This window comes from Python bivittatus, unplaced genomic scaffold (assembly GCF_059951505.1).
Source record: "Python bivittatus isolate LINGU-HERP-01145 unplaced genomic scaffold, Pbiv_v1 ctg000570_np1212, whole genome shotgun sequence".
Classification (NCBI taxonomy): domain Eukaryota; kingdom Metazoa; phylum Chordata; class Lepidosauria; order Squamata; family Pythonidae; genus Python; species Python bivittatus.
In genome coordinates this window covers 9076916-9101030 of record NW_028277097.1, presented here as the reverse complement: position 1 = coordinate 9101030, position 24115 = coordinate 9076916, and the positions used below count along the sequence as shown (strand labels likewise).

The 24115-nt window shown below is 39.7% G+C and overlaps 1 protein-coding gene across 1 annotated transcript in view; it reads right to left on the bottom strand.

The window, feature by feature from the left end:
• Nucleotides 1-24115, bottom strand: part of PRLR (prolactin receptor) — a 167421-nt gene that overhangs the window by 89694 nt on the left and 53612 nt on the right. Inside the window, exon 3 of the mRNA XM_007426679.4 lies at nt 7025-7333. Coding sequence (XP_007426741.2) covers nt 7025 — 1 coding nt within the window. The 5' untranslated portion in view covers nt 7026-7333. The remainder of the gene's footprint in view (nt 1-7024; nt 7334-24115) is intronic.

The following is a 24115-nucleotide window of genomic DNA, read 5'->3' as shown; positions in this document are numbered from 1 at the left end:
CAGGTATAGTACAGCTAGGTCACAATGAAGGTGAATTCAAATAATGTGCTTTTTGATTTAGTGCGAATTGTAAATTGATACCAGGTTGCGTTCAGTATGACCCAAAATTCACTTAATGTGAAGCTAGTGCATGCACAATTGAACCTAGCACATGTGCAGTTGGAGTTTTAGTTGCTGCTCATCTTTGTGTGTGCAAAATAGAGAAAAGGAAGATTCCATCAGAGGAAAACTGTACGAGCTCAAAAAAAGAAGAGGCTTGTTATTACATTACAGCAAAAATTGTTGTCATTGAACATCATGAACATAGTCATAGCAATGCTAAAATAGGACGAGATGTTGGAATCCCTGAATCTAAGGTGTGCAATATTATAAAACACGCAGGGGAAATTAAAAACAGAAGGTAAAGGTGCACCAGCCTTTTGTGGTTCATCCATAAGGAGACTGAGAAACAATAAAGATGTTTTTCAGTGTAAGCTATCTTTAGGAATTATATTTAGAAGTTCTTTGTTTTTATTTTGCTTTCTATAACTACTCTGTGACTTTGTTATCCCTAAATTTAGGGTATATTCTTTTTATCCTTTACCATAATATTTCATTAATATACATATAAAAATTTATGTTTTCCGTTGAGCTGGGACCAATTACTCTATTTTCCATAGAAAGATCACTTCGAATAGTGTGAATTTGAATAATGCAATCATTTCACGGGATTCATTAACTGCACTAATTGAGACCTAGCTGTATACCAAAACTAGAAGAGGCGTTTTCAAACTTTTTCAGGCCACAGAACCTGTTTGTTTAAAAAAATAACCCTGGAACCGCCAAAACTCTAGTGACAGAAAATTGGAAATAAAACAAAACTTGGGCCCATTGTAATTTATTTATGCAAATTTATATGGTAAAGCTATTTGAATTTGAATTTCACAAAAATGGATGCTCCCATTACAGTCCCAGAAAGTCCTCCACTTACTCTAAGTATAAAAGAAACTGTTTATTATAAATCTTAAATTAACATTTCAATGTACAAAAATTAACTCTTGAATTTTACAATTACTTGGGTGATTATTAATAGAGACTAAAGAGATAGTATTATAAACAGAACAATTAAAATATGAAAAGAGCCCTTTCCCAATCTGGAAACTCTAAAGAAAAAGCCAATCTGAAATATGATTGAAAACGCATCAACTTGATGTAAACATATTTAAAACAGCATTTCTGACTCACTCATCGCAAAATAAAAACAAAAAACTGGAAATACTGGAAAAAGGCCTGAAGATAAATCAAGCAGCAAATACAAAATCTATCTAAAGTTTTGACTTAGGGCCCATCTACACACCATCCTTGCTCAGTGCCAGGATGGCTGCCATTTGAGTTTGTTGAGGGCAGTTCCTTCTGAAGGGGCCTCTGTCTCGATGCTGGGCTGCCGGATCAAAATGGTCTACAGCTGGATCAAGGTGATCCTGCAGGAAACTAGAATCTTCCACTGACAAATGAAGAAAAAAAAATCTCTCCTCTAAAGGAGTGGCCTATCTTCTGTTTCATTTCCAATTCCCTGCTACAGGACCACCTCCTCCCATCCAGCCATGGGGCTTTGTGCCTCTGTGGCCACTTGTCTTCTGGACTAGAGGGGCCAGAAACACCCCAGTAGCCCAAACTTTTCCCCCCCTAGGATCACAGGAATATCCCTTGGTAAGAACTTTGCTTGGCCAAAGTGTGGTGATGTCCTGTTGGAGCGGATACTAGCAAGGGCAGATCAAAAAACCCAAGAAGGGGGTTGTGACTGTGTGTCAGCCTTGCGGGGCAAACCAGATAGGAAACACGACCAGATGAGCTAATTCTACTTTATTGTAAAGCTACACGGACAGAATCTTCCAAGTCTAAAATTATTTCTCTCCCCCCTTCCTCTTTACAGCCCAAGAAACTAAGGAGGTCTCTTGGCAGCTTAGCCTCTTGCCCTGCCCACATTCCTGATGAGGGCTAAGCTGCCTTTTATCTGACTGTTCCCTTGGTAGCGTTTCTTTGCCCAGTCCCCAAGGTCATTCCCACATACCATTATACCATGTGATCAAAACCCCACCTCATTTTAATAAGCACTGCACATGTGACACATAAAAAGGGATGGTCATGGTCATGGTCACAGCTGCCATTTGAGTTTTTTGACCTCCTGGGGCCATCTCTGGGCAGCACTCCTGCCCAGCAAGCATGGAGGTAAAGGAAGGAGCAGTGAGTGGGGAGAAGTAGGGAAGGCAGGATGCTTGGCCATTGGGAAGAGGTGCAGCAGAGAAGAAGGTTCTGCTAATGGTGTAAAATAGGACTCTTAGAATTGTTGCTACAAAGTACAATTCTATCAGCCTGGGAGCATTGTATTCATGAGGGTCACTCATTTCATGTGCCTCTCTTCTGCCTTTAGGCAATGATAAGCTGATTTCCAATGGAAGAGTACTGCCCTAATGCTGCCATTTTCTTTAAAATAAAAATATGTTTTCATAGTGTCTATTCCAATTCTATATCTGCTAGAACTGATGTTAGGCAAGTTTCCAGATGTGCATATGTTAAAATGAAGAGGAGCTGTTAATCTTACCTTCTCAGCCCCCAAATATGGAAAATCAACTATCAGTTGTTAGTCTATTCAACCTGTCCTTCTCTTCTGGCTCATCTTGTTTTTCAGCAACTCTATGCTCTTAATTGCAGTATCTAGAACTACTAATTTTCAGGTGAACTCATTTCCAGTGGGTGTGTTCAACCACAAATGGGATGCCCATGGCACAATTAGGTATCAGTTTGAGCAGGTATCAGTGCCAACATTAAATATGCAGAGGGGATGGCAATCATTACATGTTTGCATACCAGTGGACTGCTTAGGCTTGTTTGTGCGGTAAGGGCAGTCCATTCATTTCTCTTGGAGCAAAGGAGTGTCTTTCCATTGATCAGAACTAGTAAGCCACACATCTCAAAAGACAGCTAAGAAAATCGTACGTTTTGTAATTAACATGTTTTCACATAGAGAGTAAATGAGATCCTGGAGAAATAAGTCCAACTGACTTAAAGTGAAGAATGTCATCAAACAGACTCATATGTCAACTCAATGTCAAGGCAACACAATGGCTTATACCTAAAACAGACAACCCTCAGCAAACTTCTGTTCTCTATGCCACGAGCTGACAAGTGATCCTAAAGAACAGCCGTTTTTCAACCTTAGTGCTACTTTTCCTTACGAGAATAACAATACTGGCCTCTTTTAGGGAGCACTTAAGAGAATTACTAAAATAATGAATGTAAATTGCTAGAAAAGTATAAATTCTAATAATTGCTAATTGTCACCATATTTCTCATTATCAACAGTCTTTTTTGGGGGGGGGTACTGATTCATTGTGGGACATTTATTTATTTGTTTATCAGATTTATATAGCTGCTGATCTAATACATGTCACATATGAACTACCTCCACTGAACATTTTGAAAAGGATCATCTCAGGATTTAATAGGTTTTGAGCAGTTTGCTCCAAATAGAACATATTTTGGGAATTGATACGGAAGTTCTGTCTATGGAATTTCTATCTAAGATTTCTTTTAGAAAAAGAAAACATCTGTTTTACAGATGCAAATAATCTTTGCATTGACAAGTCCAGTGATTCTCAAAGTGTGGTCCATGGAGGTCTACCACATCGGCTGCAGCTGCCCCACTATCACAGGCCAGAGCCTGCTTGATGCTTCACCCCAACTCCTTGCCCATGTTGACAGTCAGCTGATGAGACTGAGCTTTCTGCCTCAGCCTCAGGCCCCTGTGCACACTCATGGTTAGCTGGTGACAGCCTGTTCATTTCCCTCAGCCCCTTCCGCCCCAGCGCCCTGCCGATCAGTTGATTCATGACGATGGATCAGTGGTGGAAAACTGGTTTATTGAAGCATGCAAGTAATAATACAAGTTGCAACATGAGTAATAAAATTTAGAAAACTGACAATAGTGAATAGGTCTCAAGGACTGTTTCTGACTGTCAGTCCACATGTGTTGTGCTAAGTGGAACTGTGATCTCACAGAGAAAGCAAGAAAGAAAAGTAGAAACAGGACATATAATGAATATCTAAAACAAAGATTTCATTGGGCTGGAAAGTCACCTTCCTGTAGCTCCTTAAGACCCAGAGACTTCTACTGAAGAACATTCTTGACCAGGAAGTTTGTGCTATCATTGTGCATGGAGTACATAAAATAATGCAACCGGTAAATATTTAATTTTGGATTTATGTATTTTTTGGTACAAAATTTGATTTTAAAAAAAATATTTAAAGATGGAGAGGATAAGGAGACATATACAAATGCAATCAAAATCACCTTATTTGCCAAAAATGTGATCAGATCAGCAGGACACATAAAATGCCAATAAGTGAAGGGCAATGCTCCCCCCACCCACTTTTCTGTAGATAAAACAGCCAAACAGTAACCGATGGGGCTCTGAAAGTGAGAGCGCAGACTGCACAACTCACATAGGTTCCACACCTTCTCTATCTGAAAATATTCAATGTGCACCAGCAGAGACTGAAGTCTCAGAACAAATGATTCTGGTGCTATACGATGGTATCAAATTCTCCATATGTTATTCCATGCATTAGGCCAAAGGCAGATGACAATAACCCAGTAGGGACTTTAACATACACATCAGCAATAATCAGCATGACTTAAGTAGTAAGAAATTGACAGAGCTATAGCCCCACACACCTCAAAGAAACCATGGTGCCTGTTAACCCTGCAAGGTAGTCCAGACAAGAAGTACAATCAGGAGTACTAGCTCTATCTTCATTGTAAAGTTAGATTAACAGAATTTTGCAAGACTCCTTTCCTTCTGCTCTCTGGAAAATTAGGGAGAGTCCCTTCTGAAATGCTTCCTGTGCATCTTCTTCTGTGGGCCGAGACATCTTTCACATGCTGGTTGTCCAACCTACGGCTCTCCCTCCTGTCTCCTAAGGTCATTCCCACATACTATTACAATGCCTCTTTCTACTTTACTCAGTATATTGTAATGCAACTGCAATCACTGTTACCTCACTAATTAGGGTGCACCTAAATGTCACACATGGTAAATACCTGTTTGCTAGGATCAAACTGCCCGAGTTGTAAGGGAGGAAGTAATGGAAAGGGAGAAGCAACAAGCAAAGAGAGGTGCATTCAACCCTTTCCCCACCGGCCATGTATCCCCTCTCCTCAACTGTTTTCTCCTGCAGCATGGCAAACAGACTTCTGGGAAGTGTTTCTGGGTAAGGCATAGTTAGTTGTACAGTGATGATGTGTTTCAAGTATTTTTCCTTTAATGGAGGCTTAATCGGACTATATATGTATGCCAAGTATAAAACAGTACATGAAAGGTTAAATGCACTACGAAAAATTGTGTCAATAGTCTCAGAAATCCATATCATCCACAAATATTTGCTCTGCAATTACCGTAATCAAGGTATCATCAATGGACAGAGTCTAGTATGATAACACGTTAACTGAACAAGCACAAACCATTTCACAATATAAATAGGCTGTTTTTATTACTGGCCAGAAGACATCATACTTTAAAGTACTATGAAGTACACTATAAGCCCATCTAGTGTTTAATTTATTTTACATCATTTCTACACGTTTCTCAGCTTCAGTGGTTCTCATAACAATTCAAACCAGGTTAAGAGATCAATGAAACCTGGAGATTCCTAACAACAGCTAAACACTTCAAATAGAAAATCATTTCACCTAGAAGAATAATAGGAAAGGAGAAGTTCCATGAATAACTAAATGGAAATATCTTTTTAAATCTTAAATATAATTCACTGAAGTCTTGTAATTCATAACATAAACTTTAGGAATCATACCCCTTATTTTAAGTGAATGGCACAGGGTTAACTTTTCATTGTAATAACAACAACGTGCTTTGGGAAATAATTTTGTATCCTTTAAATGTGGTATTATCCTTCCAAGTGAAGGATAATTCAAAAGAGACACAACAGAATAAAACCTATTTTTTCTCCTGTAGACCTGTACATACCAATATGGGCAAAACCATATAGGAAGCCACCTTAAGGCAGAGAGAGGTACGAGGAAGGTACGTCCTGCCTGGATTCAGCAACACGTAAGATAATAAACTTATAAAGTATCAGGAATTTTGAGAGAATGAAATGAGATCATCTCATAAAAATTTCATGTATTCTTAATACTTGCCTTCCCAGCAGAGACAGGCTTTCCTTTTTCCATGCATATTATTAAAACCTATTTTCAAGTATGGCAAAGATTAAGTATGAAAAGTGCAGACTGCAGTTTGTCTAAGCAATAATAACTTCCATTACCCAGACTAAAACATATGATAGCAAACGGTACATTAACTAAACTATTACAAGATAAAATTATGGATGCAGCTTTAACACTCCCTCCCGCAAAAAAATTCTATAGGAAGGGTAATCCTATATTCAGAATTAGTTAACAATACATTCTTAAATGCTACAGATTTTATTAAAAAAAAAAAAATTAAATCTAGCCCCCAACTGGTATCAAGATTGGTGTCACTACTGTGAATTATAAAATTGCCTCCTACTTAACTTTACCCAACTAATCTGTGACTGCAAATGCTTGATGATGACCACAATGTTTGGGTAGGCTTGCAAGGTGTTTCAGATTTCGCTTCCAAAATAGTGAGCCTTAGATCAAGAAATTTGCTTTAGCAAGTTTGGAGGATGAATGACATCACATGATATTTTTTATGTGTTTTTATGTATATATATATGTGTGTGTGTGTGTGTGTGTGTGTGTGTGTGTGTAACACCATACTTTTTAAACTATCTGAAAGATCTAAGCAAATCCATAATGATATTAAAAATATATGCCACAGGTCATTGATTTAGGGTAGCTTTAGCTGAAGGTTAAGCCACTGGTAACAATCCCCTACCCACTTGGTCTCCTGATTTGACACTGATTTGATGAGCCTGAAAAGAGCTCAGTTAGACATGCAATGTCTTGTCCCAAGGAAGAAACACACACTGTATGCATGGTACTTACTCTCGAGTGGTAAGAAAGTCTCTCAGCATTCATGTCAGCTTGGAAGGCTTCTTCGGGGAGAAGAAAATGAAAACCTGGTACTGATTAGATTGTTTCAGATCACTTGAGTAAATCCAGAGAGAAAGTGTGACCCACAGGAAGGCTCCAGAAAGGAACACGACCTTGGGCAGAAAGGAAAATCCATATGGCTTGGAGTTTAAGGCCTGAGACTGTCAGCCAGTCAGCTCTGTGGGAATCACGACGACTCTATGAACTTGCATGCTTTTCTCACTGAAGGAGGAGCCAGAATTGCCACATCTATGTTCCTTGCTGCAGGCAAAAGAAAGATTTTCTTCAGTATGCAAAATGTCCAGAGCCTGACAGTTTTACAAGGTTACAAAGGTACAGATCATAAGGATGTAGCAACGAAAAGAATATTTTTAAGCTGAGGATTTACATTCTTAAGCGCCCTGTGTTTACATTCAAGCACAGAAGAGAAATTTGGGTGTGCTTTTAAAGTAAACTCAGTATTCTGTTCTTTCCATACAAAAGCTTACAGATCTTGCTATAAAGTGCAGAGATTCAAATGCTTTTCTGTTTTCTTTTTGTGACAGTGATTTTTGATTTTTGAGCCAATCTTAATGATGAGAACAAGATGGTTTCTGATAGGCTTAACAGAATTTTGTTAGGGAGGGAAAAAATGGCCCAGTGTTGAGCATTGAAGCTGCAGGTACCATCATGTATTCATTGATTTATTATGACATTTCAGTTTCTAAGGCTACCAGATCTGGGCTGCATAAATCCAGATGGCTATTAATTCTTTGTTGTCATCTACTGGATGTTTGCAGCTCAGATCTGATAGCTCTAGATACTACTCAATAAAGTAGGTTGGGCTGAGCGTTTCTACACCAACCTGGCCCTTATTTACATATGCTTCCCATAGCCCACGTTATTTTTTCATCACCATACACCCAAATTGTTTGGCAACATGGTTCCATCCCGTAATAATGATCTTTTTGAAGAGATCTCTCTTGCGATCAATTCAAAACAGAGGATCTAAAACCTCCTTGCATTCTTCTTTCAGCTGCACCCTCTCCCTATAATGTGTTTTTGGGGGAGTGGGGGGAGACAGATGGAAAACAAAGAAGAACTATCAACACTTATTAAGGCCGAATTTGGTACCACCACTGCTGCCAGAACGAAGGTGCATGAAAACGAAGCATGGGGGAAGCAGATCAGAGGTAATTTTGGACCTTCAGATTCAAAAGCTTCTCCATTCCCCAGCCATACCGCCCCCTGCCCCTTAATCAAGCTACACCTGCCGTGGCACTTTATTTCTATCTTGTCAGAAAAGACCACCATTCAGGCATCAACACCTATTACACAGTATGGAAGGCACCATTTCAGGATGCAAGTGGGAGATCCTGAAATGGTGCCTTCCATACTGTGAAGTATGATTGAAACTTTTGGACAAGAAAATGTAAAAATATCATTTTAAACAGAAACTCAGCCAAGTCAGAGGGAGGGGTCTCATGCTAGTCCTCTCTTTGCTCCATAAATGTGTGCTGAATTTAGAAAAGTTATTGTACCCTTCTGGAGTGGTACTGCTCACCCACACCAAAAAGGAGAAAACCTTGAATCCAGCTCCTCGTTCTGGCAAGGGCGTCCGTGCAGCGTTCTTGGCAGTGTTGGAGAACAGTGTTTTCTTGTTCAGTTTCCCAGTCTAGTGGACGGGAACTCCTCCGTGCCCTACCCCTTCCTTTCTATCAGGCAGAGCAGCAGGGGTGAACCCTTCTCACGGCAACCTTCACTAACTGGGTGCCTCCAGGTGTGTTAGACTGGTATTCCAAAATTCCCAGACAGCGTAGATGTTGGGAGAGGTAGGGAAAGCTGTCTGATTGAAAGGATGCCAGTTCATACTTCAGAGATGGGAAGAATTCTTTAAAAATTCATACTTCTGAACTGCTTCGCTGCGAGTTACGGACAAAACAGGCATCATCTGTCCTGTGAGGTTTTGCAAAAAGCCTTCAGACCGCTGGAGCAAGAAACGGCAAAGCGGCAAGCAGCCTTTTTATGATCAGAGCTGCACTCATTTTCTCTTAATTGGGCCAAAAGGAGATGTGGCAGGAGTGCAGTGGGGCGCTAAAAGTGATGGAGTGAAATGTTGGACTTTTTCCCCTCCCTCTGGGGGTATTTTTTAAAAAGTAAGATAAGTGCATTATTTGCTTTTTATTGGTAGGGGTAGGGTAGGACTGAAAAATTGTGAATTGAATTTGATGGTATGATTTGATGAGGAGGGAGCTCTTTGTAGCACATGAACTAATTGACTATTCTTATGGTAAATAATAATAATAATTTATTAAATGTATATGCCACTTGACTCCCAGGGACTCCCAGCTATTTTGTAATAATAGCTCACTATTTCCCATTTTTTTCCCAAAGTGGCTGTAGTTTTAGAACACTGGCTTCTTTTGCTAAAAAAAAAAAAAAAAGCAAACACAGTTGTGAATTGGGTACACTTCTAAGCTCTACAGCACCCAAAGAATCAGGTAGAAAAACCACAGAAATTGGAAGACAGATTTCAGCCTTAATATTAGCAGAGTGATTCTCTAAACCTCTGACACAAGTATACAGATCTAATTAATGAATGAGGTAAAAGCCATATAATTAATCAACTATGAATTTTTAATTTGGGAAATAAGCTTAATACATTGTGTTCCTAACTTGACTACTGTAATGTACTCTATCTAGGGCTGCCCTTGAGTGTTGAGAAGCTTCAGCCAGGCTGTTAAGCCAGACATGATGCCAGGAGCGACTGGCACCTACCTTGAAAGATCCACACTTGTGACAAAGTATTTTCTGGGCACAATTTAAAGTGTGAGTTTTTTATTCTTTCAAAGACATGTTGGAGGCTTGCTATCTGAGGATCACCTAGCTCAATATGAAATTGTCTGGACATTAAGCTCAGAGCCTGTTAAAAGATGTGCACGGCAGAAAGTCTTTTCCAACATTTTTCCAAACTCTGCAGAGATGTAGTTAGCCCCAACTTTTTTGATTTTAGGAAAAGAGCCAAGACTTTCTGTTCAGCCAGACCTTTTCATGTTGAACAAGTTAACAGTTGTTTTAACAGTTTTTAAAACAATATTTTAACGGTCTAATTTTACAAACCAAGGAAGGAAGGAAGGTCATGTCACAGGAGTAAATAGACCCTTTTGGTTCTATGCACTTTAGAACATGCATACAGAAGGGAGAAGATGCACGCACTTTCTCCTACGCTTTGTATCATGAAGTCATTCTAATAATCTAGAGACTAAATGCAGGTTCACCTAAATATTTGGCTAAATCACTGTGACTGACACGTACACTAACCCTCCTCTATACATATAGGCAGCTTAAGTACAGGGAGGCTTATCCACTAAAATGTCTTTTGTTTTCATATTATCCCATAATCAAAGCAAGAAATTCAAAACATTAAGGCGGTTGGAGACGCCTAATTATCTGCTGGTGCTTATGCTTGTCTCTAACTAAATAACCCTAGGCTAAACCCAAGCTACACAGTCAGCAGACTCACTTTGACAGGCAAGATTATTTTACAATGCAGATGGGCATACAGTATTCTTTGGAGGTTAAAGCTATAGCAATTTCAAGCTAATTTCCCTACATGTGCATAGTAGGAAATGCATGCGTGTGTTGAAATTCAAAAGTCTGAGCAGAATGATTTAGGTACGTATACAAGGAAGAAGAAATAACAAAGATATTATTGTGTTGGTATGCTATATATAGATGGTTAAAACAGGCAGAAGGGCTGGGTAATGCCATCTTGGACCAAATGATACAACTTTCAGTGGGAAGAGACATAGTAATAATGGCAGACGTCAAGTACCCGGATGTCTGTTGGAAAATCAATGCAGATAAGGCTGCAAGGTTCTAAAATTTTCTTGATGGTCTTGCTGATTGTTTCATTTTCCAGAAGGCTGAAGAAAAGGATTGGGGATTGGATCTCCTAGATCTCATCTTAGCCAATAGGGAAAAGCCAAAGGAAGAGATAAAAGCTGACCTTCAATTTTGGAGTCTAAGATACTACAGAAAGAGAAATTGGACCAGAGTTCTACATAAAAACTAGCTTTCAAAAGAGTCAGTTTCAACAAGCTAAGAAAAATACTAGGTAGGACCCCATGGAAAGAAATCCTCATGTCAAAGGGAGAGCAGGAGGATTTAGAAACAGGTAAAAAATAAGATACTAGTAGTACAATCGCATGCCATTCTAGTGAGAATTAAAAATGTTGGCAGCTTAGGAAATTGTTAAGGATACACAGGGAGCTTTCAACTGAGGCAAGAGTCGAAGTCTATAGAAAAAAAGATGGTGTACTCACCATAGAGTCATATCCACAAGTAGGTAATAGCTATAGAAAGAAAGATGCTAAAGCACAAAAGCTTGCAAAGAAAACTAAAAGGAATCAACAGGTCAATAGTAGAAGGAAGAAAAAGGAAGAGGTGGGGCTGATACTTGGAGGAGATAATAAGATAGTAACAGGCCTTGGGAGTTCATCAATTCCTATTCTGTTTTAGTCTTCTCCATTTGTGTTCAAATAGACCTACCTAAGCAGAACAACTGACATAAGGACAGAGTGGCAAACCGAAGTAAGTAAAGAAACGTTTAGGGATCAGCTAGCTACCATGACCAGTATCCAAGATCAGATAAATTAATCTGAGAGTCTTGAAAAAGTTTGCAGATTTCATCTCAGAACCTCTTGTGATCCTTGAGAAATCACGAAGGATGGGTATAGGATGCCAGGGAACTGGAGAAGGGCATACAGTATGTTGTTTCTATCTTCAAGGGGGGGGGAAGGACCTGGGTAACAATAGTTGGATATTGACACCTTGCAACATTCTGGAACAAATGATTAAGCAAACATTTTGTGAGCATTGAGAAAAGAATGTACTGTCTGGCAGGAACCAGCATGGATTTCTCAAGAACAAGTTTTGTCAAACCAACTTGACCTCCTTTTTTGATACAGTGGTCAGTTTCATTGGCCAAAGGAATGCGACGGACATAGTGTACTTTGATTTCAGCAAAGTATTTACGAAGTCTGCCATGAGATCCTAGTGCAGAAAGTGGCAAAATATGTACTAGTCTGTCCTATTATTAGAGGGATACAGAGCTGACTGAAGAAAATCACACCCAATGAGGGCTTTGGAGTAGGTTGACGACTCAACCTACTACAACACAACCAACATAAGCTATGAAAAGGACAACACTGCCATACATCAGAAACCTCTCAGAAACTACCAACAAACTATTACAACCACATGGCATCTCTGTAGCACACAAACCAACTAAAGCCCTCCAAAACATCTTAAGCAAACCAAAAGACCCAGTAGCCCAAGAAGAAAAAACAGGAGTCATCTACAACCTACAGTGTAAGGACTGCAACAACCACTATGTAGGACAGACAGGCAGAAGGCTAGCAGAGCACATCCATGAACGCCAACTAGCAGTCAGAAGACATGATGAAAATTCCTTAATCTCACAACACATGGACAGACTTAGCCATAGCTTCAACTGGGAAACTGTCAGCATCTTAGACCAAGCTAAATCCAAAAATACAAGAGAATTCTTGGAAGCTTGGTATTCAGACAAGGCAGCCATCAACAGGCGCATAGAGATAAACAACATCTAGACACAAAGAGACAAAAGAAAGGAAAACAAAAGACCAGAACATCTCCTCACCAGCAATCATCACCCAGACAAGCAGAGATTAACACCAAGATTAACACCAGACATATAAGCAGTGAACAATACCCTAATCAAGGAACTACCGGAGGAACAAAACCAAACCCCCACCCCCACCAACACTGGCAGGGCATGCCACAGTATATAACCAGAGAGCAAACCCCATCCCATTCTAGCACTGAAGATTTTACCTAGCTGGGTCATGAAACGTTTGCAAGAAAACAACCAAGCTCAGAGAACCCCAAGGACTCCAAAGAAATATTCCCTTGAATTAAGCCTAGTTTTAAGTGCCCCCATGAACACAACGAAGCAATTTTCTTGGCAACGGAATGAAAGCAAGTTGCTAATTGTCTTTTCCTGGGATATTTTTTTCTCCCAATCTGTCCCAGCCCAACTTGCAGGCCTGTGATTTCCAGGTGGTCTCCCATCCATATACCACCTATCTCTGACCCTCTTCCAAGCCCAGACAATGATGGCCAGATGCTGCTAACTGCTGAGACTATGTTATGGTAACTGCTAATCATCATCACCGTCACCATCATTGGTCTGGTTCATTGAAAGGAAACAAAACTCCTCCAACCCTCATTATAATGCTAGGGGGAGAAAGAGACGAAGAAGGGAGGTGGGGAAAAAACAGCCCAAGATAAGCTGCCATACTTAATGGTTTTGGGCTTTGTGGATCACGTGTTGTACATGCCTGGATTGCTGCAACAATGACCCCCCCCCAAAAAACAAAGGAGGGATAGTGTTTACACTGGATTTTCCCAGCAAATTCAGACAGCAGTTTATCTGCTTGTAAACAGTGGCCATCTTGTTTGGAAACAGGAGAGAAAGAGTGAAGCATTCCTGTTATTACACAGTATTCCCCCGCCAGAAAAAATCTAACAATCCTGCTCCCAAAACCATGTTCCTGCCTAAATACTTATGCCACAACCCTTCTCTTGCAACGTATTCCCCCACTTGTAAGTGTCAGAGTGTATGTTGGCCTTTCTACTTTCTAGGCATAAGCCAGCATTCCAGTTAGCCGTTTCTTGTTAGAACTAATGCTTAGAAATAAATCAAAAGGAAAGGAAAAAAGTTACCTGCTGTAGTGGGTTCTGCTAATCCACGTCCGTGAAAACAGATCCTATGCTTTCAGAGTGGAATTAAAGTCGTGTGGTTAAAGTACACAAGTGGGTTAATCAGGTCCTTAAACATCACGTGCTTTAAGGATTTTGGTGGCATATGGTCAAAAGCTTCAGGCCTTCTCAGCCTTTTCTTTTGGGGGGGGGGGACACAAAATTTCCCCGTATCTCTGCTTCTCTTTGGAATGCAGAAAAGAAGCCTAAAAAAAGTACTCTTTTGGGACAATAAAACATCTTCTTGATCATCAGTATAGGTCAGGGTTCCTCAACTCAGCAACTTTAAGATGGGTGGACTTCAACTCCCATGGCTGGCTGGGGAATTCTGGGAGTTGAAGTCCACCCATCTTAAAGTTGCTGAGGTTGAGGAACCCTGCTATAGGTCATTGGATGAGATGCTCTTTGTTGCCATCTTGTGGCTGCCCAAATCTTTGCAGCCCAGACCCATAACTAGCCAGCTTTATTGATGTTGTTGTTCAGTCGTTAAGTCGTGTCCGACTCTTCGTGACCCCATGAACCATATTGCGCCAGGGCTTCTTGTCCTTCGCTGCATGCCACCACATCCTCTGCTCTCTGAGCTGTGCCATCTGGAAAAAAGAGGTCTCCAGCTTGGCAATCTTTCTCAATCAGTAAACGCATTTGGAATTTTGAGAGCACATCTCACAAGACGATTTATGGTGCATGTGCAACCAGTCGCAAAATACCTGTACATCAGAAGTACATTCCCCACCAGCCCCTAGGTCTAGACGCCCCCTTCCCCCCTGCTCTGCTTCTAGGAGATTCAAAGAGAAAGAGAAGACGGGCAACCGAGCAGAGCAGGAGGGAGAACAGCAGCAATATGGCAGCATCAGACAGAGTAATAAATATCAACTGCTCTGAAACTCAACCCAGCGTTCAGGAACAGCAGAAGCTTTACAGACATCACCGCACAGGGTAAGTTGCTTTCTTGCAGTGACATATGGTTTTAGTGGCCTGGCCTGGCTGCTGTTCTGCTGGCGCGAGCCAACCAGCGGAGTGAGTAAAAGGAGACAAAGCAGCCTAATTTTGGCCTTGAAGGGCAGCTGCACTTATCATGAGGCCTGATGAGCTCACCTGGATGCTAGCCAGGGCTGGTGTGGGGAGATTTTGAGTCAGCAGTCCCATTGGTACAGTGAGGTATATAGGTGTGGGGGGACTAGAGCCCTAGGGGGAACACCCACCTCCTCAGATGTTGAGGGACATGCTGCTGGTCTGACTGAAAATTGGAGAGAGAAGGAGGAGGAGGAGAGAAAAAGTCTGTGTGTGGAGTGAACGGAGGGGCTGGAGAGGAAAGGTGGAGAGAGAAGTTAAGGGTGTGGGGCAGTTGTCCGTTCCTGGTTGGGAAGGGAGAAGAAAGGTCCAGGGGTGGCTTTCCTGGAAGAAGGGAAGACCCAGAGGGATGAGAGCTTGACCCAGGAACGGGAAGGAGGGACCTGGCTGGCTACAGGCAGACCCAGGAAAAGAAGACAGCTGCCAATGGAGAAGCCCTGGTTTCTGGGGAAAGAGTGGGCAGAAGACCCTGAGAGAGGTTCTTCCTCCAGTGGAGAAACAGATGGTGTTCAGCTGAGCTGCAGAAGGTCAAGCCGGGCTGAACACACTACAGTAATCCCAGTCCTCTCCTTTCTTCTCACATTCTCTTGTCAAGCCCAGAAATGGGGAGGGAGACAGAGAGAAAAGGAGAGGAAGCAGGAGAGCAGTTGTGACCCTGGGATTGGGACTGAAGCCCTGTCTCTTTGGTCCATGTCTTGATGCTGATTAGGTTTGTTGAAGGAGGGGGCAAGGAGGAGGCCAGGGCCTCCCCTGTGTCCACCAGCCCCAAGGCTGTTGCTTCCCCTGCCTTCACTCTTTGTATGCCCATCTGGATCTTTGCCTTGTAGATTACCAGCTTCCTATCTATCCATTCACCTAGTTAATATTTTATTTAAAAGAAAAATTGAGCAGGGACTCTGTAGGTGACAAGTCCACGAGCCCATTTTGTCTGTCTGTCTATCTATCAAATTTGTATGGCCACCCATCTCAAAAAAAAGTGACTCTGGGCAGTGTACAACACTTAATTAAAAAACCAATAAATATATTTAAAAATTATTATAAAAACTATAAGAGCATAAGAACAAGAGAGGATAATGTTAGCCGCAATAAGGGAACCGTCACAAGATCTCCCCAGTCTCTTGGGACCCCCAGGCCTGGTGGCATAGCCAGGTCTTGAAGGACTTGCAGAATAGTAAGAGGGATGGAGCTAACCTCACTTCTGGGGGGAGCAGATTCCATCAGGTGGGTGCCACAGCAGAGAAGACCCACCTCCTGTGACCTGCCAAGTGTAGTTCCCTGAGAGAGAGAACCTGCAGCATGCTTTCTCTGCCATACCAGAGGCAGATATAATCGGGGAGGGGGGTCCCTCAGATAACCCAGCCCCATGCCATGAAGGGCTTTAAAGGTTAAAACCAGCACCTTGAGTTGGAGCAGGAAGCAATCTGGCAACCTATACAACCATTATTGTAATTTATGACCTACTGTGTAACATGACTGCAATATTCTGGGGATTTCTGGTAAAAATAAACCAGAAAAATGTCCTTGACCTGTTTTACGTTTGTTTCTAGAAACCCTCTCAGTTGGAAGTCTCCATTTCAGTGCATTCACACAGCAATATAAATAATAAGAAAATTGCAGATGGCTATTTCTAAACTGTAGTTTAGAGAGAAGAGTCAGAGGACTGCAATATTTTGCAATAACTAACCAACCTGACTTAGGTTTCATCTGAAAAAAGAATTACTGTGATTTTGTTTTACTGGATTGTGCTAGAAAATCTTTTAGAAGGTAGCTATTGGATATAATGCTGAAGAGTCAGTTGAGTAGGCAGCATGCAAATAATTGCAAATAATTAAATAAGACACTAAGTAATAATTATTTTGGTGTTCATATGGGGCATTTTATTAGTTAAATAGTGACCATCTTTTTTTTTAAATTAAAATATAAAAATGTTCTTAAAACGGTAGTCATATTGGTCTGTAGGAGCAAAAATGAAGACTCTTACTGCAGCTTAAAGACAAATATATCATTGCATAAGTTTTCATGGATCACAATCTATTTCATCAGATACATATCCTTCATATCCCCTTTCAAGATAAGCAATGCTATACAGAAAAGAAGTAAGAAACAGTAAGGCAAAGTCATTAACAGTGTAAGATAAGAAAAGCCAAATACAGCTAAAACTAGTTTACATTGACATCATTCACTATTTCTCTCTATACCTTTCCATCCTTGCTTCTACCATACATAATATTTAATGCATTGCTTTTTTTTCTTTATTTTTTTAGAAACGTTGCATTAACAAGAAGAAAAGCATTAACCAAATACAAGAACTAAAAAACTGAAAAAAGAAAAATTGACAAAAGAGAGAAAAAAATAATGAAAGAAATGTCTATGAAAGAAAAAAAAATTAAATGCTTAAACCACAAATTAATCTCAATCACATGGAGTAACATTAATCTTACTTTGCACAACATTGATAAAAGCCAGTTCGTGTGAACACAGTCTTGCATGACTTTAAAATATGAATTATTTTAAAATATAAAATATTTTAAATAATAAAATATGCATGACTTCTTTGAATTTGTGGCCTCTCTCTTTCAGAGGACCTGATCAATTCCATCCAAACACCACTTTCTCAATCTTGCCGTTCTTAATGATCTGTTCACTGTTCCTTCATTTAATTGTTTTGCAGCTTGATTTTCATTTCATTCATTCTCCATATGTGACCAACCAATCTCAGGGTACTGCTTTCATATATGGGGAGAATTACTTACCAGAATTAGATACTTGTTAAGTAAAAGCTTGTAGCTGTGAAATTAAGATACATGTTTTATATTAAGATTCTGGCAGTATCAGGGTTTACCTTTGTTTCTATAGTTTTAGACTGTTGTAACTTCAGTACTAGTAAATTATATTACATTTCCTGCATGAATATAAAGTATCTTTCTTGTGGAAATCATAGCTCTAAGCCATGATAGATAACAAACTCCAGATGTGGCATTTCCTGGGGGAAAAATGTTAAGAGGTTTATTTATATCATTTATATGGCCACCCATGACGCCCAGTGCCTTATAGGATTAAAAACAAACAAACCTCCCAAACATAACCGCCCAAATTCACCCCATTGCCATGATAAAACATAGTCAAATGCAGAATGGTGCAGAACGTTTACACCAGTGTTGTCCAAACTTGGCCGCTTTAAGATGAGTGGACTTCAACTCCCAGAATTCCCCAGCCAGCCATGCTGGCTAGGGAATTCTGGGAGTTGAAGTCCACTCATCTTAAAGCGGCCAAGTTTGGACAACACTGGTTTACACTATTGCATTACTGATAAGTTAATGTGGGAAGCAGAGCTTTTGAGTGATGGTTTCAAGGCACCATCATCTCCACATTGAGGGTCATCTGTCCACCTTATTCAAATTATGCCCCCATTGCTTTGTATTCATATATTCATTATTCATAACATCCTCCCACCTCTATATAATCTTGCTTCTAGAGTGTTCACGGCTTCTGGCACCGTGATTATGTATTTCTTTGCATAACAATAAAGAAACTTGGTTGCAAATCTTCAATTGCTTTGGTTCTTTATGGCTGGTAGCTAATTTCTCCATGACACATGCTAGTTTACTCATGTTTCTATTCAGTGTACCTTCAGCACCTATTCATCTTGTCTCTCACCTCTTCTTATTTCACCAAGGTATTTTCTAAGTACTTCATTCCCACTGCATTCAAATTATTTTGTCTCTCCTGATGTACTCAGCATTCAATTCCATATTTCAAAGTGGGCAAAGTATGCTCTTATGTATAGCCAGTTTCACTTCTTTCAACATTCATTCCTTGCAGCAGATTACATCCTGCTCACTGCTTTTCTACCAGTATTTACACATCTTAAAATTCATTCATTCATTCATTCATTCATTCATTCATTCATTCATTCATTCATTCATTCCCCCATCCTTAGTAACAGTCTATGAAGGTACACAATTCATCTACTTGCTTTAGTTCTTGTATAGGTTCACTCCATTTTCCATGTCAAACTCATCTTGGTTTTGATACTTTTCAGATTCATATTTCTTGTGCATCTACAATCTAACATTCACTGCAAATTATTCAGATTCTTAGCCAATAACATGGTATTTTCTTCATACATGTACATTCCGATCCCCAACTAATATACCTTTAATATCACACAAACATTCATAATGGAAAATAAAAATAAGATATACCAACATACCATATTTTAATGTTTCATCATTCCTGTAGCCGTCAACTATGATGAAATTGGGTTTATCAGGGAGGTCCAAGGAATAGTAAGACTTCAAAAGCAAATGTTCCCATACTCTTATTTACTTCCTCTGTCATAAGTGAGGATGGTTCTCCAAGCCTAAATCTTCACAGACATAGTCAGGGAACTGTAGATCAACTGACTGAATTGGCCCCCAAATTGACAGGGAATTTCCAAGTTGTTCTTGAACTGAGAGCCACTCTAACTGTGGTAGTCAGAATCATACAGACCTATCAGCTTTGTTTCTGATGTGATGTGATGTGATTCAGGTTGATTTTGATATATGCACTGATGCCGAGTGACACAAGTGTTCATTTATGATATTGCCACCAATAATTACTGGAGCTTGGGTAATTCAAATTATTTTACTTTTGTTTCTGTTTTATTATATCTTTTATTCATGTTAACATTATTTTTCCCTACACAAAAAATCATGCTCACATTTCTGGTGATATTAACTCAGTTCCTTCAATGAATACTGTTTCTCTTAGACTAGTCAAAATGGATTCCTTGTTGCCTTTTGTTCTAATGTACAGGAATACTGCCAGTTAATTCTAGATGACATATTACAAATGCTGAGAAATTACGTTAGAGATATATGTTCTGTAGTTTACTATTTCTACCTTGCACATCATCTTTATAGTGGAAATATAGCAGCCGATAACAAGAAACACCAGCAAAAGCATCAGCAGTTTCACTGCAGTAGAATCACTGACATATGAAGCTTTCTGTGATAACCTGTGTGTGCCCTGTGTTTCTTTAAAGGTGTTGATTATTTTTAGGCTGTATCGTAGGACAAAATTAAACAACTATTTTAGTGGATGCTGAAAAAATGATTTTGGTCATGTCCATCTGTTCTCAGAGTATGACATACAGTCATACAGTCCTTGCTTACCAACTGCCTCGTTTAGTGACCGTTTTAAGTTATGACAGTGTAAAAAAACAGCTTTGTGACCAATCTTTGCATTTATGACTGTTGCAGTGTCCCACAGTCACATGATCACCATTCGGACACTTTGCAACCAGCATGCATTTATGATCATTGCAGCATCCCATAGTCACATGATTGCCATTTGTATGCTTCCCAATTGGTTTGCAACAAGCAGAGTTAATGGAGAACACAGAAGTAAAATTGCAAGTTGCGGACACATGATGTTTCACTTAACGACCATGGTGACTCGCTGAACGATCAAATGGGAAGTGATATTGTAAGGCCATCCATCACAGTGACATGATTTTCTGCCTAGCAACTGTGGTGCTTAGTGATGGAGATGCCAGTCTCAAATCTAAGTGAGAACTACCTGTATTGTAGTTTATGAGCATAATCATTGGCCCCTATTTTTCCTTGAATTTTTACTTCATAAGATTTGAAATTTCAGGGTCAAGGCTTTTGACTAGGTAGTGGAAGAACTCAGTTCTTCAAATTGTTTTATAATTTGCCATTTCCATATATTTGGGAAGCAAAGTCAGAACTATCAGATCAAGCATGGCTCTTTCGAAACCTCAGCTTCACCTACATTAAAGTATTGTCAAACTTGATCTACTTGCCCCCAAAACATTGCAGGCAAACCTTGGAGAATTTTGATTCCTCTGTTAATAATCTAAGTAGCAGACTCCTAGATTACAAGGTGGCGTACAACAGAAGATAAAATATGGATAGTGTCAAAACCTTGGCTTCTTAATTTAGGAAATAACTGTGTCAACACCAGTAGGTTCTGCAGGAAGGATCAAAGAAGTCAAGATGGTGGTTGCAGCAGCATGACTGAAGCCATGCTTCTTTTGCATATGCATCGATGTCACGTGTGTGTACAAAGGTGAGGGACTTCAATCAAGCTGCTGCAACTACCATCTCCAGTTTTTTTACTGCCCCTTTGTAGATGCCGCTACCCCGCACACAGATCAGCATTTAAAGCAGTTCCCAGCCAGAAGGGAAATGATAAGACAATATGCATGTGTCTTTTCTAATCCAATAACAGCAAACATAATTTATGATCATAGATGTAATGATGAACACATTTACAGCTGCAGGCACCTGTATTATATTACCATATCCCTGAATGTTCTTTTAACTATAAACACATAAAGAACATCTCTCCCTTTATTAATTTTCTGGTGCTTTTAGATGAAGGCGGGAGCCTGTCCTGACCTACTAGTGACACCATGTGTTGTGGTGCCCCACAAATGTGCAATGTCCATTCCTAAAAAGAGTGTCATGGGTGAATTCTACCTGACTAACAAAGACCTTCTTGTTCCTATTGTTGGTTTTTAAAGATTAATTATTCAATTATTTATGGATATTTTTATTCATGTTTTCCTCATGGTTTCAGATTACTGTTAACCACCCTGTGTTATTTTTATGAAGAATAAACATAAACCAAAAGAATACATAAAATTAAATATCTAAAGAGGAAGATTGTCCTGTAATTTCCTGAATCTTTACTTTAGAAAACCTTTTGCTATGTAGATAGAAACTCATTGTGTTCATCTAATGCCATGACTAATATCCATGGGTGAGCCTGTTTCCCATGGTTCAAATTCTTTCAAAAAGGCACCTAAGCAAATAACTGTTAATTCTATGTTGTGCAAGAGCACATTAGTCTTGCCTATAAAAAGATGTTTGAAAAATTAGTTTGATCTGCATCTTTATCTCAACATCTAATTTACTCTGTCCAAATCAGTACTTCATATGGGGAGCGCTTACATGAAATTTCTGGTGGCTGGCAATTAAACACACACACACAGACACAAACCCAAAATGTATATTAAGATAAAGTCTTGAAAAAAACTGTACCTTAGGAGAAATGCATGGAAAATACATACAGGTTTTCCTGCAGATTGTTACAAACAAATTTATAAACTGATAGGAAATGCACTTAGGACTGAAAAAGGTGGTGATTGTCACCTAGAAAGCCCTCTGTGGCATCGGGTCTGGTTATTGGAGGCATCACCAGTCTCCAGTGATTTCTGGCCAGCCAATAACATCAGGCACAATGGGGGCACTCCAGGTCCTCTCATTTAAACCATGTCATCTAAAAGGACCCCAAAAACGGGCCATCTCTGTCATAGTGCCTGCCTTCTGGAACAATATCCTCCTGAAGATTTGTACAACTGTACCAGACCAGGGTTCTGCAAGTGCTTGGAGACCTGACTTTGGTCTCAGGCCTGGGGTTAGGTTACTTGTTGAGCCCCTGGCAGTTTTTTGCAATGTAATTTGTGATTTTGTCTGGGCATACATGTTCTTTCTCTTTCTCTTTTCCTTTTTCTTTTTAAGTGTGTAAGCTGCCCAAAGTCATTTGGGAATTGGTTGGCCTCCCAGATCTGATAATCAAACAAATAAATGGGAATTTAACTGCAGGCTTCTCCATTTTAAGTTCTCAATTTATTGTAAATCCAATTTATTGTCCAATCCCTTTTTTTTTTATGTTAGAAAAGGAAGACACAGACTCTCATTAGTCTAATGTGCCCTCTCTATCTCGACTAACAATATACATGGAGCAAAAGAATCTTACAAACCTTTATATGTGAAAGAACAAATCTACAGTATCATATGAAACAGGCTTCATTTCTTTTGAAGAATTAAATCATGTATGTACATGAATTATAACAAGTTTTCACAGCAAATTGTCATAATTTGCAGATAAAGCAGCACAGTACATATTTTAAGAGAAAAATGGAAACATCAAGGCCCTGTAAATTAATTAAATCAATTGTACAAGACCATTGGAAGCTTTCTATTCTTCAAATTTCTTCAAGTCCAGAAAGAGTTCTTGACACTTATTGAATAGCATGTAGAAATGTTCATCTGGAAAACTCTCATGGAAAAAAAGCACCACACTCAAGGTAGGTCCCCCCCCCCCCCCATGATTAACCATTTTTCACGACTAGCCATTTTGGTGCATTACATACAACAGCACAGAAAATGGTGACTGTGCTTCCACTCTTCCTACCATTGTACCATTCAGTTGCTGAAGAATACCAATTATTCATGTCTGGAAGACAGAAACAAGTATCAGATAATGAGCCTCCAATAATTAAACACCTACACGAAATTGTTAGATTATCCCAAAGAGCTGAGGCTTCACTCTCCTGCAGAAGAAATGAGGCTTTTCATCCTTACTTCTAAAGCAGAGTCAGTGACCTTCAGTAGTTTGCTGAAAGTAGTTGTTGAAGAGAGAAAAGCTAAGCTTATGTGTGCTTGATTCTCTACCTGTAACTATATGTACACATAGAGAATCACAGAATTGGAAGGAGACATTTAGGTCACCAAGCCCAGTTCATAACATTCAATTGGAATATTTTCACAAGGCAAAACATACCCAGTTCTTCTCTTGCAAGTCAGCGTTTCCAGTTATTTGATCATCCTCTTTCCCCTTCCTTGAACCTCTTCTGGTTGATCTGCATTTTTCTTATTGTGATGCCCATAACTGAAAATAGTATTCAAGGTGGCATCTGACCAATGCAGAATACAATGAAACTGTTTCTTCCCAGGGTTTGGAAGGTATACTTCCCTTGATGTGCCCTAAATCTGTATATATCTTTTAGCAGCCACGCCAGGGTGCTGACTCCACTTATGATCAACTATAGTTTCAACAATCTTTTCTCAAGCACTATGGGGTTACCAAGCTAAGTATCCCCCATCCTATAGCTGGGTATTTGACTTTATTTTCCTAATGGATGAACGCTGCATTAGTCTCCATTAAATTTTGTTCTGTTATTTTTAGACCAATTTCACTATCAAAATCATTTTGAATGGTTTCTGTCTTCTAAAATATTAGCTATCCTACTGTAAATTTGATAAGCTTTCTTCTCATCTCTTCTTCAAAGACATTAATAAAATCTTGAAAGTATGTGCCCCAGGACTGGACCGTGTGGTACTGCATCCCACTTGACATCTCACTCTGGTTTGATGAGGAATCTCATTCCCC